The sequence below is a fragment of the Oryx dammah genome, unplaced genomic scaffold (genome assembly GCF_014754425.2).
Source record: "Oryx dammah isolate SB20612 unplaced genomic scaffold, SCBI_Odam_1.1 HiC_scaffold_29, whole genome shotgun sequence".
Lineage (NCBI taxonomy): Eukaryota > Metazoa > Chordata > Mammalia > Artiodactyla > Bovidae > Oryx > Oryx dammah.
Window position 1 is genome coordinate 27,326,266 of NW_024070213.1, and position 22,014 is coordinate 27,348,279.

The window sequence follows — 22,014 nt, forward strand, 5'->3', positions numbered from 1 at the left end:
TAGTGGGCATCCCTGGTGGCTCAAATGGTAAGAACGTGCCTTCAATGTGGGAGACTGGGGTTCAATCCCTGGGTTGAGAAGATCCCTGGAGAAGGGAATAGAACTCACTCCAGTATTCTTGCCTGGAGAATCTCATGGACAGAGGAACCTAGTGGGCTGCAGGCCATGGGGTCGCAAAGAGTCAGACACAACTGAACAACTAACACTGACTTTTCACTCTTTTTGGGATTTCCTTCCCATCTAGGTCACCACAGAGTACTGAGTAGAGTTCCCATTGCTATTTTATATATAGTAGTGTGTATATATCAATCCCATTCTCTTCACCCCAAGCTATTTTTTTTTTCCCATTCCAATTCTGGCCTACACATGGACTCCTTTTGGTTACTTTCTACATCTGTGTGTAATCTATATTTCCCTCAACTCTCTCTCAAATGACTCTTTCTGTGTTAACTTACTCAAAAAGAACTTAATCTACTGTGCCATAACCTAGTTACAACTTGAAAAGTACTTGACATGGGTCATAAGTTCTGCCCTCCATGAATGGTCAATAACAAAGGATTATAAGACACAAACACTTGGTGTCTGCTGTGGAGTTCATTGCTCATCCTCGGTAGAGAACAGCCTGTTTCCAGATATTCACAGTCCTTTTTGTTTACTCCTGGGAAAAGCTGGGGAAAAATAATCCATGAAATTCCCATCTTGCTTAAAAGCAAAACATCTGTAGAGACCCAAGAGTGTTGTGGCTGGATTCACTAACATAAAAGCAGCATATTTCATCAGCTTTTCTCTTATTAAAAAATCAATAGCAGTCATTATGGAAGGCTCCCAAAGAACATACGGACCATTCACCCAGTTTAAAATGTTTATCACACCCATTTTTATATCCAATATTTCCCAGCAGAAATCTTTCTAACTTCTCTACATGGTGGCAAAGAATGCCTGCTTTCTGAAGCATAACTATCAAGATAGATTTGGACTCAGGAAGAGAAAAACAGAATTAAAAAAAAAATTTAATGTTCCCATGTTTTAAGAAGGAACTTATCTGTTTATCTGTACTAGCCACCCTTTCTTTTCTTATTGCCCCCAGTTAAGGTTATTGTTGGTGATTTAGTCACTAAGTCATGTCCAATTCTTGTGGCCCCATGAACTTTAACCTGCCAGGTTCTTCTTTCCATGGGATTTCCCAGGCAAGAATACTGGAGTGTGTTGTCATTTCTTGCTCCAGTGGATCTTCCCAACCCTGAGATCTAACCCACATCTTCTGCATTGTAGGCGGATTCTTTACCACTGAGCCCACCGGGGAAGCCCAACTAAAGTTTTGACCCATGTAATCTAAGCTGGCAGGCACTTGAACCACATCTCTGTGGGTCAGTGAACAGACCTGCCTAAGTGCACCAAGTTTGAGACCGTCCTTACTCTCATGTGCACAGTTGCAACACTAAAAGCCCACTTTCTAAGGAATTAAGCCCATCAACAAGGGCAAAGTTAGCACTTGCTTCCTTTAATCAGCCACATGAAAGGGAGAGAATTTGGATCTGAAGCCATCTACACTTGGCAGACCACTGGTGTGGTCTGTGTGTGTGTGTGTGTGTGTGTGTGTGTGTGTGTGTGTGTGTAGGAAGGGGTAAGTATAAGGTCTACTTCCCAAGGAAATGTTTGACATAGTCCTAAAGGAGCATTTGTGAATTCAGAATATTCAGAGAAACTAGAAAGGAATTCAGCTCTAGGTGTTCATAGCAGACGGTCATAGTGTGTTAAAGGGGGACACTGTCACAATAAGTGCACACATGTCTCTGGAACTCTTAAGTACAGAACTGATAGAATAATCTAGATTTTAGTTGCTCTTGGCAGTGTATCTCCCTATGGTTGATTTTAAGTTTGTTCGTTGGGATTGAAGTTCTATCTGTAGGTTTTCAATGCCTCACAGAGTCAGATATTTTTTCATTCACTCATGCATTCATTAATTCAGACATTCATTAAGTTCTAACTACAAAGCACCATGTTATGCAATATAGACAATTCAACATGGACTAAAAACTTAATTTCTATTCTCAAAGAACTTAAAATCTAACGTGACAAACATACACTCAAACAAAACATACTTAAAGCTAGGCAGCAATGAGTTCTTTGAAAGAGCTGTAACCAAAATAGGATTAGTGTACAAAGAAAGCAAATTATGAAATCTTACCAAGAGCATCTGTGGTGCTTTCAAGGAGGAAAAAGTATTTGAGATGCACCTTCAAAAAGAATTTCAAGACAAGGGAAGAGAGGAAAGGAATCCTGACTGAAAGAAAATCATAAGTATGTGTGAAGGCTTAAAGACCATGGGCATGACATGTGTTAGAAATGGAGGTGACCAAGTGTACCCAGTCTGTGGCACAGGTGGGGGCCTATGTAGATAGTAAGGTTGAAGTGTTCGATCACAGTTAGATTAAGAGTCATTTATGACCAGGATGAAAATTGTGGACTTATACAGCCACCTGAGATATAGCCATCTGAGAACCTAGAAGTTTCTTTGTTTTTGATGAAGGAAGTACCATCATACTAAAATCCATGTAGCTTGGATTTTAGACAGATAACTTAGAAATTATGTAATTAGAGAGATAAGGATTGAAGAGCCAGAAAAAAAGCTATTCAAGTTATCTAAGCAAATGAAGATGGGGAGCTGAGCTGGAATAATAATTGCAATGGAGGGATGTCATTGGGAATCAGGAAGAAGAGAAACTCGAATAAGATATGAATTTCTTGTTACTATGGGCTTCCCTGGTGTCTCGGACAGTAAAGAATCTGCCTGCAATGTGGGAGACCTAGGTTTGAGCCCTGGGTCAGGAAGAACCCGTGGAGAGGGGAATGGCTTCCCACTCCAGTATTCTTTCCTGGAGAATCCCATGGACAGAGGAGCCTGATGGGCTACAGTCCTTGGAGTCGCAGACTCAACTGAGTGACTAACACATTCACTTCTTGTTATTTGGACAATGGTAGCAGTGAAATATGAAATAAGAAGCAGGAGGAAGAGTTTATGGGGGAAGAAAATTTGCTCAACTTTAGATGTCATGAATTTAAGATGCTGGGTCATCCATGGGGAAAGACAGCTGAAAACTTACCAGGACAACCTAATCCATTCCCATGGTTTCAATTACTATCTGTATGCTGCTGCTGTTGCTGCTGCTAAGTCGCTTCAGTCGTGTCTGACACTGTGCGACCCCATAGACGGCAGCCCACCAGGCTCCCCCTTCCCTGGGATTCTCCAGGCAAGAACCCTGGAGTGGGTTGCCATTTCTTTCTCCAATATCTGTATGCTGCTAACCCCCAAATCTGTGTTTATGCTTTAGGCCCCACCCAGTCCACCAAATATATCCAGTCAACCACCTAGTTTTCTCAATTCTATCCCCTAGGTATATTTAAACTCTAGTAACTTTTCTTCATTCCTCAACAGTCTCCAATCTACCCTCTTATTTGGCCCCACTTTATTTTTCACATGTAACCATGATGATCTTTCTCAAACACAATTCATTCTTCTTATACTCATATACAAACATGAAAGGAGCTTTCTTTGCCTTTAGGATAAAGTACAGAATATTTCCTATTGTTAAACAGCCTACATTCCTAGCCTTCTCAGCCCCATCTCTTGTCACTCACCCACAGGATACCCAATGTTCCTGAAATCTATCTTGGATCTCTGTCTGTGAACAAATGGAAGATATCTCGCTCTCCTCTGCCCATCTATTTATGCTGGTCCCTCAGCCTGCATGGAAAGAGCAGGAAGGGAAAAATAGTTTCGAATCCAATTTTTTTCACTTGAACTTCATCAAGTCAGTGACAACTTCAGCCATCCTCCATAGCCACACTCTCAGTTTATTCTTTTTTTTAGATTTTTTTAAAATGTGAACCCTTTTTAAAGTCTTTATTGAATGTGTTACAATGTTGTTCCTGTTTTATGTTTTGGTATTGTAGCCACAAGGTGTGATATTATCTTCCTAACCAGGGATCAAACCTGCACCCCCTTCATTGGAAGGCAAAGCCTTAACCACCGGACCTTCAAGGAAGTTCCTGAGTTTTTTCTTTATTTTTAGGATCAACAGCATTTTTCTTAACTTCCCACAACTGTCCTTAACTTCCCTTCCTCTATTCCAGAGCAGGAAGTAATTTATTTTAGTCATGAGATACTGATGACATTCTTTTTTTCTCAGAGCTCACATTTATCTCAAAGATCTAATTTTTTCTAAGATGTCTGCTGATAACAAAAGAAAGTATTACCCCTTCAATATACACTATAATTTAAACAGAGCATTTTCCCAAAGCTTGGCAAAAAAATATCTGAAACTTTGTATGGTTTAATCTTTGTTTCATTCTTTTAATATTTTAAAATAAATTTAGTCACCACTTAACTAGGGAAAAATATGTTCTTATAGTAAGAGTCACTGACTTATGAAAGAACATAAGATTAAAAAGCAAAGGAATGGGGCATAAGATTAAGCAACAGAAAGATGAGTTTTTTTCTTTCCTTACACACCATTTGACCTGGATGCTTCACTTACATGTTTTGAGGGATTAAGTTTTTCTTCTTAAAAATAGGTATTGTGATATAATTTTTGTGTTATAATTTATATGTATAGCTCTTTCTTAATCATTACTGATTGATTCTCCCAGAACATCTTGGGTATTTTTATATTCACTTTAAAAAGGAGAAAATTCAAGACCATTTAGATTTTAAATCATGGATCCAGAACTTCAGACACTCGAGCTCTTATTATTTCTATTTTCTCTTGCTGAACATGCCTCTTCTACAGAAGACAAGAATGGAAATTTTATTTACATTTATTGAGATGTTTTGTTTTGTTTGTGTGTTTTTTGTTTTGCTAAGATGTTACACGCAGGATTGCCTGAGCTAAGCGGAATCCAAGACCTGAAATATGTGTATAATAACCTTCGTCCACAAGATACAGACCTGGAAGCAACAAGTCATTTTACCAAGTAAGACTAGCTGTGAATGCATGAGTGTGCATGTATTCTTGTGTACAGACACAGCTCACATTTGTGATGATCTTAGGGTGAACAGTCGTGGGTATAAAGCTGTCATTTCCACAACAAGCTTGTGTCTTTTACCCCGGGGACAGAAAAGCATCAATGCAGACTGTCTAGCAGGAGGCCTTAGTCAGCGTGCCTGTAGCAGAAGCTATTGTTTGCCAACCAGCCTCTACATGTAACACATTACTCAATACAGAGGTCAGAGAGCTGACAGAAATAAATCGGTCGTTCTACTTGAACCATGTCCTGAAAAACAATTTGGAAAAAGATTTATGATGGGGTATGGACTCACCACTTTCATCTCTAAGACAATACAGATGTTGGAATATGTGGTGACTATCTTCTGTTGTTAATCTAGTTTTTTTATTAAGCCAGTCTGGGAAAACACTAGTGAAGAACAAGGTAAGAGTCTGGGCACAATATACTGATTATCGGTTGGATTCAAAATCTGTCGAATGGGTGGTTCATTTTATAATACAAAAATCTTTTGATTTAATTTTTAAAAGGATAGCAAAACTGCTAGCAGATTTTAGATGCTCCATAAATGTGTTAGCTGTAATCAATATCCTAGTAAACAATTTAAGTCAAGAAATACAGTGCTCTTTTCTGTAATTTCTCAATATGGAACCTTGTGTGTATATTCAGTCACTCTGTTGTGTCCAGCTCTGCAATCCCATGGATTTTATAGCCCACCAGTCTCCTCTGTCCATGAGATTTTCCTGGGAAAGAACACTGAGTGGGTTGCCATTTCCTCTTCCAGGAGTTCTTCCCAACCCAGGGATCAAACATGCATCTCCTGCATTCCCTGCATTGGCAGAGAGATCCTTTACCACTGAACTACGTGGGAAGCCCAATATTGAATCTTATTTGGGCCTAATTTTTAATCATTCTAATATTTTCAACTAGCAACTGGTAAACACAAATTATACTTTTTTAATGGATGTATGTTCTGTCTTTTTACAGACAACACTACTGATAGTAAAATCTTTCCCACACAGGTATTATTTTTCTCTCCTTTTCCCAGAATGTATACTGTAGAATCTCTCTCCATTCCAAGGGATTGGGGGAGTTCACGGGAATGTATGTCCTAAACACTCAGAGAATTTCACTTTTGCAAGGAATCTCTGTTTCATGAATTTTAATGGATAGGCTGCTCTTGTGGTTGCATGGTAGAAATATGACAGAATAGTAGAGCTAGAAGAGCCCTTACTGTTTATTTATTTATTTATTCTGACAATAAATATGCAAATCAGAAAACTGAGATCCAAAGAATTAAGGGCTTGCCCATAATTAAAAGAAGTAGTAAGAAATAGAGCTAGGACTAGGGCCCAAAGCTAAGACTTTGATCCCATGCTCTAGGGTTTTTTTTCAGCATTCAACATTGGAAACTATATGATATCATTAAGGAACTCCAGGCAGAGGCCCTGTCAAAAATATACCTTCCTGCTATCTGGTTTGTTTCTGAAATTCTGCCACTAGTGATTCTTTATGTAGGTCTGGTTTTTTCAGTCTTCACCCTGAATATTCATTGGAAGAGCTTATGCTGAATTTGAAGCCCTGATAATTTGGCAACCTAATGTGAAGAGCCAGCTCATTGGAAAAGACCCTGATGTTGGGAGGACTGAAGGCAAGAGAAGAAGGGGACAAAAGAGGATGAGATGGTTCCATGGCATCACCAACTCAATGGACAAGAGTTTGAGCAAACTCCAGGAGATAGTGAAGGACAGGGAGGCCTGGCCTGCTGCAGTCCATGGGGTTGCAGAGTCGGATATGACTGAGTAACTGAACAACAACAAAAATGCCCTCTAATAGTAAAATTACCTTTGAAAGAAGCAATGGTTTATATCTACTTGCATGCCGAGCTGCTTCAGTCATGTCCGACTCTTAGAAACCCTATAGTCTGTCGGACACCTGGCTTCTCTGTCCATGGGATTCTCCAGGCAAGAATACTGGAGTGGGTTGCCATGCCCTCCTCTGGGGGATCTTCCAGAACCAGGGATTGAACCCACATTTCTTATGTCTCCAGCATTGGCAGTCAGGTTCTCCACCACTAGTGAAACTTCAGTTCAAGTCAGTTCAGTCACTTAGTTGTGTCCTACTCTTGCAACCCCATAAACCACAGCATGCCAGGCCTCCCTTTCCATCACCAACTCCCGGAGTCCACCCAAACTCATGTCCATTGAGTCGGTGATGCCATCCAACCATCTCATCCTCTGTTGTCCCCTTCTCCTCCTGCCCTCAATCTTTCCCAGCATCAGGGTCTTTTCAAATCAGTCAGCTCTTCACATCAGTTGGCCAAAGTATTGAAGTTTCAGCTTCAACATCAGTCCTTCCAATGAATATTCAGGACTGATCTCCTTTAGGATGGACAGGTTGGATTTCCTTGCAGTCTAAGGGACTCTCAAGAGTCTTCTCCAATACCACAATTCAAAAGCATCAATTTTTCGGCGCTCAGCTTTCTTTATAGTCCAACTCTCACATCCATACATGACTGCTGGAAAAACCATAGACTTGACTAGACAGACCTTTGTTAGCAAAGTAATGTCTCTGCTTTTTAATATGCTGTCTAGCTTGGTCATAATTTTCCTTCCAAAGAATAAGCGTCTTTTAATTTCATGGCTGCAATCACCATCCTCAGTGATTTTGGAGCCCAGAAAAATAAAGCCATCCACTGTTTCCACTGTTTCCCCATCTATTAAAGTGATGGGACTGGATGCCATGATCTTAGTTTTCTGAGTGTTGAGTTTTAAGCCAACTTTTTCACTCTCCTCTTTCACTTTCATCAAGAGGCTCTTTAGTTCTTCACTTTCTGACATAGCGTCTGCCTGCAATGTGGGAGACCTGGGTTTGATCCCTGGGTCAGGAAGATCCACTGGAGAAGGAAATGGCAACCCACTCCAGTATTTTTGCCTGGAGAATCCCATGGATGCAGGAGCCTGGTAGGCTGCAGTCCATGGGGTTGCAAAGAGTCAGACACCACTGAGCTACTTCACTTTCACTTTCACTTTCTGCCATAAGGGTGGTATCATCTGCATATCTGAGGTTATTGAGATTCCTTCTGGCAATCTTGATTCCAGCTTGTGCTTCCTCCAGTCCAGCAGTTCTCCTGATGTACTCTGCATATAAGTTAAATAAGGTGGGTGACAATATATAGCCTTGACGTACTCCTTTTCCTATTTGGAACCAATCTGTTGTTCCATGTCCAGTTCTAACTGTTGCTTCCTGACCTGCATACAGGTTTCTCAAGAGGCAGGTGAGGTGGTCTTGGTATTCCCATCTCTTTCAGAATTTTCCACAGTTTCTTGTGATCCACACAGTCAAAGGCTTTGGCATAGTCAATAAAGCAGAAATAGATGTTTTTCTGGAACTCTCTTGCTTTTTCCCTGATCCAGCGGATGTTGGCCATTTGATCTCTGGTTCCTCTGCCTTTTCTAAAACCAGCTTGAACATCAGGAAGTTCACGGTTCACGTAATGCTGAAGCCTGGCTTGGAGAATTTTGAGCATTACTTTACTAGCGTGTGAGATGAGTGCAATTGTGTGGTAGTTTGAGCATTCTTTGGCATTGCCTTTCTTTGGGATTGGAATGAAAAATGCCTTTTCCAGTCCTGTGGCCACTGCTGAGTTTTCCAAATTTGCTGGCATATTGAGTGAAGCACTGTCACAGCATCATCTTTTAGGATTTGAAACAGCTCAACTGGAATTTCATCACCTCCACTAGACCTCCATTAACTTTGTTTGTAGTGATTCTTCCTAAAGCCCACTTGACTTCACATTCCAGGATGTCTGGCTCTAGATGAGTGATCACACCATCGTGATTATCTGGGTCATGAAGATTTTTTTTGTACAATTCTTCTGTGTATTCTTGCCACCTCTTCTTAATATCTTCTGCTTCTGTCAGGTCCATACCATTTCTGTCCTTTATCAAGCCCATCTTTGCATGAAATGTTCCCTTGGTGTCTCTAATTTTCTTGAAGAGATCTCTAGTCTTTCCCATTCTACTATTTTCCTCTATTTCTTTGCATTGATCACTGAGGAACGCTTTCTTATCTCTCCTTGCTATTCTTTGGAACTCTGCATTCAAATGAGTATATCTTTCCTTTTCTCCTTTGCTTTTTGCTTCTCTTCTTTTCACAGCTATTTGTATGGTCTCCTCAGACAGCCATTTTGCTTTTTTGCATTTTTTTTCTTGGGGATGGTCTTGATTACTGTGTCCTGTACAATGTCATGAACCTCCACTCATAGTCATCAGGCACTCTGTCTATCCGATCTAGTCCCTTAAATCTATTTCTCACTTCCACTGTATAATCATAAGGGATTCGATTTAGGTCACACCTGAATGGTTTAGTGGTTTCCCCCACTTTTTTCAATTTAAGTCTGAATTTGGCAATAAAGAGTTCACTTCTATCTGCCACTTAGAAAACTGCAAATATTAGTTGACAATTGACTGTGGCCAAAGGCACTAGCTTGAAGACTGGAAGAGGTGTTTCAGATCCTCAGTTTCAAGGATGAGGGACTCTCAAGTTGCCTCGATTAGTGGGGGCAAGGGACTAATGAGAAATCCTAAGGAAGGACTAGCTAACTGCCTGCCTCAGGAAGAACACAAGGTCTATCACAAGGCCTGGAAGGTGCTTCCAGATTTGTGTTGAGGACAGTTCTGGGGACCTCATGAATGGGAATCAGCCTTTCACTTGAGCTGCTGATCTTGCTACAGTTAACTCCATCCAAGGTGTATGGGTTCACCTGGTACCAAAAATAGTCCCCCAGGCTATTCTATCAGGATCTGACTGGGATGCCCTTCTTTAAAGTGGGCTGCAGCAGGGCAGGAACAATGATTGGCATGTCAGTGAGACAGGGTAGGATGGGGGAGGAACAGAGAGAGAGCCAGAAAATGTGGAGGTTGGAAACATGATTGTGCTCCAACCTCATTTTATGTGTCATGCTTGAACAAAGCAGTTATAGGCTGCAGTGCCCAGATAGTCCCTGCTGCCATTTAGAACAAAGGGAAAACTATATATTAGGACGAGGCCATAGGAAAAAGGTAAATAAGGTTTGCCTGCCAGACTCTCATCCCTCCACATCCTCCAACTTCATCTGATACACTCAGATCTGTGAGGGATGGAATTGTAAAGTTAGGAGTGCTTGCCTATGTCAACTCATCTCCCCTTCCCATTGAGAGGACCTGAAGTGAATCTGAAGCCAGTAGATTTCTGGCAGTGAGCTAGATCTCATTATCTGCCTGCATCTCTCTGCCAGGCTAATTTTCTCACTTTCAGATGTTATGTGGTACATTCGGTTAATTAAACTTTTTTCTACAACTTTATAGTCAAGAACTTGTTCTCCTTGGGAGACTTAAAATGCATCTGGTCATCTAAACCACAGCACATTATTACTCTGTTCAGTAATTGTCTTTGACTTGCCTTTTCCTACCTCTTACTTTTGAGGACCTTATAACTTGATTGTCTTTATTGAGGTTTATCCACACCACCTCTGTTATTCCCAAATGAATTATTGTCATGGTAGATCAGTTTGTCAATATACTTTCAGTCTTGCAGGTCTTCCCTGGTGGTTCAGTGATAAAGAATCCACCTGCCAATGCAGGAGACACAGGAGATGCCAGTTCAGTCTTCCCCTGGGTTGGGAAGATTCTCTGGAGGAGGGCATGGCAACCCATTCCAGTACTCTTGCCTGGGAAATCCCATGAACAGAGGAGCCTGGTGGGCTACAGTCCATGGAGTAGATACCAGACGCAGATACCACTGAGCATGCATGTATTCATTCCTGCTTTGTCTTTTTAACTTGTGTGTAGGCTCCTCAAAAACAGCTCCTTAAGAATCAAAAATTACTAGAAAAGAAGAGGGTGTCTGATCTAACTTTTAGTCCTATCCATCCCTTGAGACTCTGGACGTCATCCACAAAGCCTTTTCAGATTATTTTAATACTGACTAGTCTTTTATAGCTCTACAGAACATGTACTATTTCATGATATGCCTAATTTATTACTGAATTATATACTGTCTAGTATATCACCTAAGTTAATCTGCTGGTTGGTTTAATCAGTTTCTCCCAAGTAAAGCAGAGGACTTATTTCCACTTCCAAAAGTATCTGAATGTGAAACAAGCTCTAGTCCCTTAAAATATATCAAAAAGTTTAACTTCACAGAAAATACAATTTTAACATGAAACATCAAGTGTATAAAACTCATATAATAATGGCTAATATTTAATACAGTGCCTCTTACATGTCAAACCTTTTTCTAAGTACTTTTCATACAGTAGCTTGTTTAATCATCATGACAAATCTATGAGACAGTATCACTTTTCTCTACATTTTTAGATCAGGAAATTGGGACCCCAGAGAAAGAAAATGATTTGACAAAGGATACAGCCAACAGGAGATAAAGCCATGATTGGAATCCAGGGGCTCATGCCCCATAGTGCGGGGTCTTGAGTTCTACTGTGTTCGGATGCTCCCCTCCCATGTGAGGGCTACTGGAGTTGCACTGCTTTATAATTCAGACCATGGTTTTCTTGAGGTTCTTCAGAGCCTATACAGGCTGCAGGATGATATTGTAGCCTTTCCTGGGCACACACTTCTTTCCTGAATACCCCGAGCCTTGGCAGACCAAGGGCCTTCCCAGAAGTATTATTCTGGCTCTGTTCTGTGCCACCATCAGCTGTCCCCCGAGTGTTTGGTTCAGGGTGGTGGCGCTAGTGGTAAAGAACCCGCCTGGCCATGCAAAAGATGTAAGAAATGGCAGTTTGATTCATGGGTTGAGCAGAGCCCCTGGAGAAGGGCATGGCAACCTACTCCAGTATCCTTGCCTGGAAAATCCCATGGACAGAGGAGCCTGGTGGACTACAGTCCATGGGGTCACAAAGAGTCAGACATGACTAAAGTACACACACATGCTGATATAGTGGTTGGCCTGGAGATCCCTATGGGATAACTTGATTACTGATGCCAAGACTACCACTTGCCTTCCCACTTTTGGCACATTACCAGATGCCTTGAACCTGTATTTTTTTTTTCTACTTTTCTTCTCAGAGAAATCTTCAGGGCCCTCCCATTAATTTCCAAGAGCCTCAGTAGTATCTTTTGTCCTAAAATCTCAATTATGTATCTTTATGTTTTACATATGATTTAACATGCTTTGAGATTATCTTTTCAACTCTCCTTTAAGTTCCTTGGTCAGTATCTGTAGAGCAAATGTTTAGGGTCTTTCCTATCACCCTTTCCATCCAGCACTTTGAGGAACATATTATCAAGGTTGAAGAAGCCTTGAATTGAATGTGACTATGATTCTTTACCAGTTAAAAAGTTATTTAAACTCTCTATTATTTAGACATTTAAAATTTTAAAGGAAATTATACAATATTCTTCTGTTAATGCTTAACATATAGAGTGAATTTATAAAAGCAGGGTGGTGAATTGAAAACAATAAGGAAGCCTTAAAAAATTCTGTGTGCTTGTTTACTTGTCTGCATAAATAATACTGTTATCTTAAGCTATGTTTTCTGACATTATATGAATATCAGAACAAAGTGTAAATGTCAAAGCACATAATTTACCAAAAAGGAAACCAAGTTCAGTAATAGATCCAGCAATGGTCTTGGTGCCTCAATGAGTGTCATTAACTTGGGTAAGCTTATGAGAGCCCTGATATATTTAAACCCCTTGTTCTCATTGTTCTAACAAGCTAGAAGTATTTTATACCACTTTTTATTCTGATATCTCTACTAAGATACAGATAAAACTAAAATGAAAATCAGCTCTCTCCCACCACCACTACTAAACTCAGAGATCTGGGTCATGAATGAGGACTAAGCCATCTGAGACACAGCATGTGTGGATACCTTAAGCACCCTCATCCTGACTATGGTATTAGCATTAAGAGGTTGCCCCTCTTGACCCTCTTTGAGACTTGAAAGAAATGGCTTTTCCTGTGTCTCTCAGGGAGTACTCTATTCATGAACAACACAGGATCCTGCTTCACTCTTGGGTATTCACATTCTGGGTTGAGAAATGATCACAAGAACTTCAGAGGATGTGTGACATTAAAAAATCATATTACAACGAAAAGCATTTAGAGAAAAATGAAAATAAAATTGGTTTACCACAAAGGTTTTTTAACCTCATTACCAACTCCTCTCTCTGCTTCCCTTACTTTTTTTTTTGTTTTACTCCCCGTACAGCTGTGAACATTCTGTTGAATAGAATCAGCAAAGTATCACAACTCAGTCCCTGCAAATTGATACTCTCATGTAATATCTCTGCCGAACCCACTGCTAGGCAACAAAGGCAACCATCCATTAAAGTGCCATCCAAATGGCTTATTTCAGAATTTTCAGTCACTCTCAAACCTCAGGCGAGCTGTCCTTTAGAAACAGGCAACCTATTTCACAGGCCAGACCGGGATCATCAAGCATAAATTTCCCGGCCTACCTTCCCTCCTAAACACAGATCTTGCTTTTCACTTTACCCATTTCCTCCTCCAGAAATATGAGAAGACATTTTCCATGTCTTCCCAGATAATCCATTTGGCCTGCCATGCAGATTCTTTGGTTTGGTAAGTATAAGATCTCCTGCTCTTCAGCTAAAACTGAAGGCAGCTTGAAGCAAAACAGAACCCCAGACTTCAAAATAACCAATTATTTGCATCAGTGGAGTATTTTGATAGCAAGAACTAGATTCTATCTGGTATCTTTGGCGAGAAGAGTATACATGGACTCACACTGTCACCTAACAAACTCCAGAAACCAATATGCCTGGCCAGTTTCTATTGAAAAAGAAGGCCTTCTCTTCTGCTTATCTCTACTTAGCAAATACTACTTCTCTTTGCCTATTGGCCAGTATTCTCTCATATAAATTCCAGAGAGAGACTGTCTAATTGACTTAACTAGTGGCCTTTATTCTTACTGGACAGGGTCCTTCATGCAAAGCCATCATGGATTCAGTTGTCCATTCTTGTTCTCACCATGGGCCACCCCTTCACAAAGAACAGCCTGGAGCTTCTTCTCTGAACTCTGGGCTTTAGAAGGAATAATCTTAATAATGAGGGGTCATTGGTAGTACAGGCACAGTGACTGTCCCAACAAGTACAAGCATGAAGCTGCAGAAAATGTTGATGACATCCGGAAAGAGTGCTCCCAGGCCTCACGTCACAAACACAGGAGTCAGAGTCCCTTAGCTGACAAAGTATGCAGACACAGTGCCAGAAATCCCGTGTCCCCAGCATTCCTTCTTGGTTTATTTTTCATGGCTATAGGCTTCCCAGGTGGCACCAGTGATAATAATTCACCTGCTAATGCAGGAATGCAGGTTCAATCCCTGGGTAGGGAAGACACCCTGGAGGAGGAAATGGCAACCCACTCCAGTATTCTAGCCTAGAGAATCCCATGGACAGCGGAGCCTGGTGGGCTGCAGTCCATGGAGCTGTAAAGAGCCTAACACAAGTGAGCTTGCACACCTAACCTAATAAGGTGAGACAAGATTCCTTATGCTCAAATGCCTCAAAACATAGTTAAGTGGCTTTCTACCTGGTTTCTCCTCAAAACTGAGAAACAGAGTATGGGACAAGAATGCAGATCCCTGGGCTCTTTTATCATTAAAGTTTCTTGATTTTATTTTTTTATGACTTTGCAAATTGTCATCTCATTGTTCAGTTGTTCAGTCGTGTCCAACTCTCTGTGACCATGGACTGCAGCACGCCATGCTTCCCTGTCCTTCACTATCTTCCGGAGCTTGCTCAAACTCATGTCTAGTGAGTTGGTGATGCCATCCAACCATCTCATCCTCTGTTGTCCCCTTCTCCTCCTGCCTTCAGTCTTTCCCAGCATCAGGGTCTTTTCTAATGAGTCAGCTCTTCGCATCAGGTGTCATCTCATGGATTGCTGAATTCCACAAATATGGGTCAAAGTTTTCTTTTGCCTTAGCTTAACTGTTGATACCTTCAGAAATGAATGCTCTCAAGAAAAACCAAATAAAAAACAGGAATTAGAGGAACTAACAGTTATGACCTCCAACTTTCCTTAAATTAGGACAGCAGATTCAAAGGGAAATGTAAATTAAACTGGCATTTCCAAAAAATAAGTCTTCCATCAAAAAAAAAAATGTAATTGTAAGAACTAATCTGAACTAAATTGATTTTTAAAACTACTATTTTTTTAAACTGCAGATAAGATAGCTTTTAGAGGGGCTTCCCAAGAGGCACAGTGGTAAAGAATTGGCCTGCCAATGCTGGAGACTCAGGTTTGATTCCCCTGGACTAGGAAATATCCCCTGGACTAGGAAATGGAACCCACTCCAGTATTCTTGCCTGGAATATCCCATGGACAGAAGAGCCTGGCAGGCTACAGCCCAAGGGGTTGAAAAGAATTGGATATGACTGAGTGACTGAACACACACATATGATAGCTTTAACAATAAATCAAAAAAAAAAGCTGGCTGTTAGGGGAAGGTGGGGATCGAAACCTTGAATGCCATTTTGTTGGCATAGTACTTATACATAAGACTAGTCCATCTATATTTCCCTATTTTTTTTACTTATTTAGTAGTAAGCTTTCTTAAATAAAATTTATAAGGCTTCCCAGGTGGCACTAGTGGTAAAGAATCTGCCTGCCAATGCAGGAGACATAAGAGACACAGGTTCGATCACTGGGTAGGGAAGATCCCCTGGAGGAGGGCATGGCAACCCACTCCAGTATTCTTGCTGGAAAATCCCATGGACAAGGGAGCCTGGCGGGCTAAGTCCATGGGGTTGCAAAGTCAAAAAAGACTGAAGCTACTTAGCACATACACATTCTATTTCTAGTAACTTTCTATATGTTACTTCATTTGATTCTGTCCGTAGTCCCAGGGGATGGCATGGTTTATTCATCAACTGTATTTCTAGATGGTAAAAATTGAGTCTTATGAAAGCTAACTAACTGACTTTCTTGAGATTACAGGCAGAACTGATAAGTGAGTTCAAAAGAGAACAAAACTGATTTCTTGCATAATAGGTGCTCTTCCCAGGACTTTAAACAAAATTATATGGGGAAAAAAAACTACATAGGAAACTGATAATCTCAGATAATATGGACATGCTTTAACTGTAGTGTCTTTGGATTAGTTGAAAGAACATAGTGAGAGGAAAAAATCTGAATGTTTATAGCTGTGTTTCTCAAATTAGGGTACCATCCCATCAAAACTATATGAAATTAACATGAGATATCCATTTTTAGCATCTAATTTTTTAAGGTTAGACCATGAAGCTTAAATTTTTATCTTCACACAAATATATATAAATGTTGCTGCTAAGTCAATTCAGTCGTGTCCGACTCTGTGTGACCCCACAGACGGCAGCCCACCAGGCTCCCCCTTCCCTGGGATTCTCCAGGCAGAACACTGGAGTGGGTTGCCATTTCCCTTCTCTAATGCATGAAAGTGAAAAGTGAAAGTAAAGTCGCTCAGTGTCTGACTCCTAGTGACCCCATGTATTGCAGCCTACCAGGCTCCTCCGTCCATGGGATTTGCCAGGCAAGAGTACTGGAGTGGGGTGCCATTGCTTACATATCCCCAAATCATCAAGTGCTCTCTTTTTAATGTCAGATAATCTTGAATTTTTTAAAATAAAAGTGCATAGAGAGGAATTAAAAAAAAATTGTGTACCAATTTTTTGCATCAGCAATGATTATTCACTAAATTCATTTCAGAATGATAATTTTTTGATTAAAAATATTTTGAATACTTTTGAATACTTATTGGTCCAATATAAATTTGTAATGATATAGGAATTATCATGATAGTGTATTTTATTGAGAGTTAGATGAAGAAATTTGTTCATGGAGAATGTGAGTTGGAACTGTTTACACATGATAAAATTACAGTGTTGATGGTAAAATAAGAACATTCTCATGCAAATTCCTTTACAGAAAAGTCATTTGAGAAGTTTTCCCTGAGACTATTAAAGAGATTGACCAGTAAAATAGATCGATGTTCTATCAAACAGCAAAATGATATCAAACTTCAGCAGTAGAAATATGCGTTTTTTGAAATTCCCATCAAGTGTTGCCTGAGAACCTTAGCTCAGTTGCCTAAACTACACCTTTAGGCCTTCAGTGGTTGGCCTTCCCTAGTAGCTCAGATGGTAAAGCCTCCGCCAGCAATGCTGGAGACCTGGGTTCAATCCCTGTGTGGGAAGATCCCCTGGAGAAGGAAACGGCAGTCCACTCTAGTATTCTTGCCTGGAGAATCCCATGGACAGAGGAGCCTGGCAGGTCACAGTTCATGGGGTTGCAAAGAGTCGGACAAGACTGAGCGACGAAACATGAACTTAGGCTTCAATGGTTACTCCAATGTAGTTTATGAAGCAATTAGAAACTTTTGCCATTTTATTTATTATATAAATTTATATTAGTAAAAATATGAGCTCAAAAAATACAGTGTTTAACCCGAGAAGAAAAATAAAAACCTGACATGAAAGATTAGACATGAATTTGACAATTTTCTGAGATGATAAATTCAATTGCCTATTCACACATTGCTGCTGCTGCTAAGTCGCTTCAGTCGTGTCCGACTCTGTGCGACCCCATAGACCGCAGCCCACCAGGCTCTTCCGTCCCTGGGATTCTCCAGGTAAGAACACTGGAGTGGGTTGCCATTTCCTTCTCCAATGCGTGGAAGTGAAAAGTGAAAGTGAAGTCGCTCAGTCGTGTCCGACTCATAGCAACCCCATGGACTGCAGCCTACCAGGCTCCTCTGCCCATGGGGTTTTCCAGGCAAGAGTACTGGAGTGGGTTGCCATTGCTAGGAAACCTATTAGTAGCAGTTGTTTCTGATGATAAACAATTTAAAATATTTACATAAAAAGGTACATCTGTTCTGAAGTAGAAAAGAATTTGTACATATGTTAATGATGGAACCTATTGCTTAAGAAATTTTTTTTTTAGTTTTTTTTTTAAATTTTTTATTTTTACTTTATTTTACTTTACAATACTGTATTGGTTTATCTTATGTCCTTTTGGACTATGTTCCCCAGATCCAAGAAATACTAAAATTTTTATCTAAGTGTTATTTCTATATAAAAACTAAAGGGGCGTTGTTTTAGTGCTTTTATCCCACCTAGGAATTCCATACTAATCTATTGGCTTGTGCTCAGTTGCTCAGTTTAGTTCAGTTCGGTTCAGTTGCTCAGTCGTGTCCGACTCTGCAACCCCATGGACTACAGCACAAAGGGCCTCCCTGTCCATCACCAACTCCCAGAGTTTACTCAAACTCATGTCCATCGAGTTGGTGATACCATCCAACCATCTCATCCTCTGTCGTCCCCTTCTCCTCCCACCTTCAATATTTCCCAGCATCAGGGTCTCTTCAAATGAGTCAGTTCTTTGCATCAGGTGCCCAAAGTATTGGAGTTTCAACTTCAGTATCAGTCCTTTCAATGAATATTCAGGACTGATTTCCTTTAGGATGGATTGGTTGGATTTCTTTGCAGTCCAAGGGACTCTCAAGAATCTTCTCCAATACCACACAGTTCAACAGCATCAATTCTTTGGCACTCAGCTTTCTTTATAGTCCAACTCTCACATCCATACATAACCACTGGAAAAACCATAGCCTTGACTAGACGGGCCTTTGTTGGCAAAGTAATGTCTGTGCTTTTGAATATGCTATCTAGGTGCTCATAACTCTCCTTCCAAGGAGCAAGTGTCTTTTCATTTCATGCAGCAGTTGCTCAGTCATGTCCAATTCTGCTCTGAGGTCCCCAGTCCTAAATTGCATCATATTTACTAACACTAGTTTGTTTATCTGATGGAGCAGGCACTGGCACCGCACTCCAGTACTCTTGCCTGGAAAATCCCTTGGATGGAGGAGCCTGGTGGGCTACAGTCCATGGGGTTGCTAAGAGTAGGACACGACTGAGCGACTTCACTTTCACTTTTCACTTTCATGCATTGGAGAAGGAAATGGCAACTCACTCCAGTGTTCTTGCCTGGAGAAGCCCAGGGGTGGGGGAGCCTGGTGGGCTGCCGTCTATGGGCTTGCACAGTTGGACACAGGTGACGCGACTTAGCAGCAGCAGCAGCAGTAGTTTATCTGACCTGTTAAATCTGACACTTGAGAAGCTGGAGATAGATTTAGGCGAAAGTTGCCTTAAAACTCTAGGTTTATCATAAGAGTTCATCCTGCACCACTAGTCCTCTTGCATCTTGACTGTTGATAAATGTAAGAATAAGGCCTGGATGTGTGTGGTTGAGATTATGTGAGCATGAGTACATCAGAACTCAAGATTTATGGTTCATAGTCCTACCTTCATGAGAAGTGAGTACATGCTGTTACCATAAAGCTTTCCATTCCAATACATAAAATGTGCTCAGTAAATATTTGTTGAATGAGTGAATAAATTATAAGGTCTCCATAAATCATGATTAGTATTATACTCCTACTATTATTATTGTCTTCATGTCTTTAAACTGCTGATGAGGAAAGAAATGAATGTTTTATCCTACACTACCTACCCATAAATTCATAGTCAAAGGACTTCTTTAGAAATAATGAACACTGAGGAAATGAATAATGATCAAGGTCATATTTTAACTTTCTTAGCAAATTTTGGCCAAGATTGATATATAATAATGGAAAATTTTGGATTATTTTTTAAAAAGCCTAATACCAGAACAAGACAAATGGGCTTGAAGTTTTATAAAAAATGAAGGGAAAATTATTAAACATTATTGATTTATGTTTTTAACATCAAGGACATGGCTGCTTCTTCATAAAGAAATCACTGCATGATAACTTTGATGGATGCCAACCCAGAAAACCAGTGTTTGATTACATTCAACATGGAAAATTTTAGTAAGCTCAGAATAGAAGGAAACTTAGATAAACATGTATTTTAAAGTGAAAAACTATAAGCATTAATGTCATTAATGTCAGGAAAAATATAATAATGCCTCTATCTTTATAGTAAAGCTCTATATTTAAGATGTGTTATATTGTTATTTTCCACTTGAATAAGAAAACAAATAAAGCAATTTCAGATAATTTTCTTTTAATTTTTGAAATAACAAGAATTTAGTACAATAAATAGTTACAAGATAAAGATTCAAGAGTCAGCAGTGAAAAAAATAGAGGGTGAACTTTATATGATCACCTAAACAGATACAGAAAATGCAGTCATTAAAATTTAGAATCAGTTTTTTTAACTCTCTAAAAATAGAAAGAAGTGTCCTTAACCTATAGCTAAAAACTATAGAAAACATTGTGCTTAGTGGCAAAACATTAAAAACTTTTCCCTATAATCAAACAAACCAAAAATGCCTGCTATTACTATTTTCATTTAACATTGAACTAGAAATCTTAGTAGTGTAAAAGGTAACAAAAAACTATGTTATTGTTTTCATATAACATGACTGTGTCCACTCAAATTTCAAAAGAATATACAGTATAATGTTAGAAATAATGACTTAAAAATCTACTTATATATTAACAGTTATTAGTTAAAATTTTGCAAAAAAAACACCTAGAATTTAAAAGCTATAATAAATCTAACAAAAGATATGCAAAACATTCACAGGAAAAAAAATTCTAAAATTGTACAGAAGGACATAAAATGAGACTCAATTAAATGGAGAAATATGCCATGTTTAGTGGTTGTATGTTTCAATACTGTGAAGATGTTGATTCTCCCCAAATTAATTTATAGTTTAATGAATGCCATTCAAATGATTGTTCATTTATTTTGTGAATTGGTAAGCTGGATAGGCACATCAAGCTGAGCACATCATGAGAAATGCTGGGCTGGATGACTTACAAGCTGGAATCAAGATAGGTGGGAGAAACATCAACAACCTCAGATATGTGGATGACACCACTCTGATGGCAGAAAGCAAAGAGGAAGAACCAAAGAGTCTCTTGAAGAGGGTGAAGGAGGAGAGTGAAAAAGCCAGCTTAAAACTAAATATCAAAATAAACTAAGATCATGGCCCCATTGCTTCATGACCAATAGAAGGGGAAAAGGTGGAAGCAGTGATAGATTTCCTCTTCCTGGACTCTAAAATCACTGTGGATGGTGACTGCAGCCATAAAATCAGAAGACGATTGCTTCTTGGCAGGAAAGCTATGACAAACAACAGAAGTCCATACAGTCAAGGCAATGGTCTTTCCAGTGGTCATGTACGGTTGTGAGAGCTGGACTGTAAAGAAGGCTGAGCACCAAAGAATTGATGCCTTCAAACTGTGGTGCTGGAGAAGACTCCTGAAAGTCCCTTGGACAGCAAGGAGATCAAACCAGTCAATCTTAAGGGAAATCAACCCTGAATACTCATTTGAAGGACTGATGCTGAAGCTGAAATTCCTGTATTTTGGTCATCTGATGCAAACAGCCAACTCATTGGAAAAGTCCCTGATACAGGGAAAGATTGAGGGCAGAAGGAGAAGAGGGTGTCAGATGATGAGATGGTTGGATGGCATCACCGACTCACTGGACATGAACTGGGTGAACTCCAGAAGATGGTGAAGGACAGGGGAGCCCGGTGTGCTTCAGTCCATGGGGTCCCAAAGAGTCAGACATGACTGGGTGACTGAACAACAGAAGCTTGATCAGCTGATTCTAAAATATATTCAGGAGGTCAAAGGACCTAAATTCATGGGAAAAAAAATAAAAACACCTAAAGAAGAACAAGGTAAAAGAATTTTCAAGACTTATTGTAAATTCTAGCTATTTAAGAAAATGTAGTATTAACACAGAGATAGGCAAATTGACGAGTGCAACCAAATGAAGAGGCCAAGAACAAGCCTATATGTATATAGACCATCGGTGTTGGACAAAAGTTGAATCAGTGAGGAAAGAATGGTCTTTGCAATGGAAAAAAAATTGGTTAAACTGATCATTGTATATCTATACTTCCAGATAGATCATTTTTTAAAAAATAAAGTTAACTCTATTTTCTGAAATAGAGAGATTGTTCATTCAACAAATATTTGGGGGCTACTTACTATG

The 22,014-nt window shown here is 39.8% G+C and overlaps 1 protein-coding gene across 3 annotated transcripts in view; it reads left to right on the top strand.

Annotated features, from left to right (window-relative positions):
* The window catches only part of PIK3C2G (phosphatidylinositol-4-phosphate 3-kinase catalytic subunit type 2 gamma), a 466,126-nt gene that overhangs the window by 342,398 nt on the left and 101,714 nt on the right, over window positions 1-22,014 (top strand). For all 3 annotated transcript variants that reach the window (XM_040235274.1, XM_040235275.1, XM_040235276.1), the window contains one exon: window positions 4,865-4,974. In XM_040235274.1, the coding sequence (XP_040091208.1) occupies window positions 4,865-4,974 (110 nt within the window). The remainder of the gene's footprint in view (window positions 1-4,864; window positions 4,975-22,014) is intronic.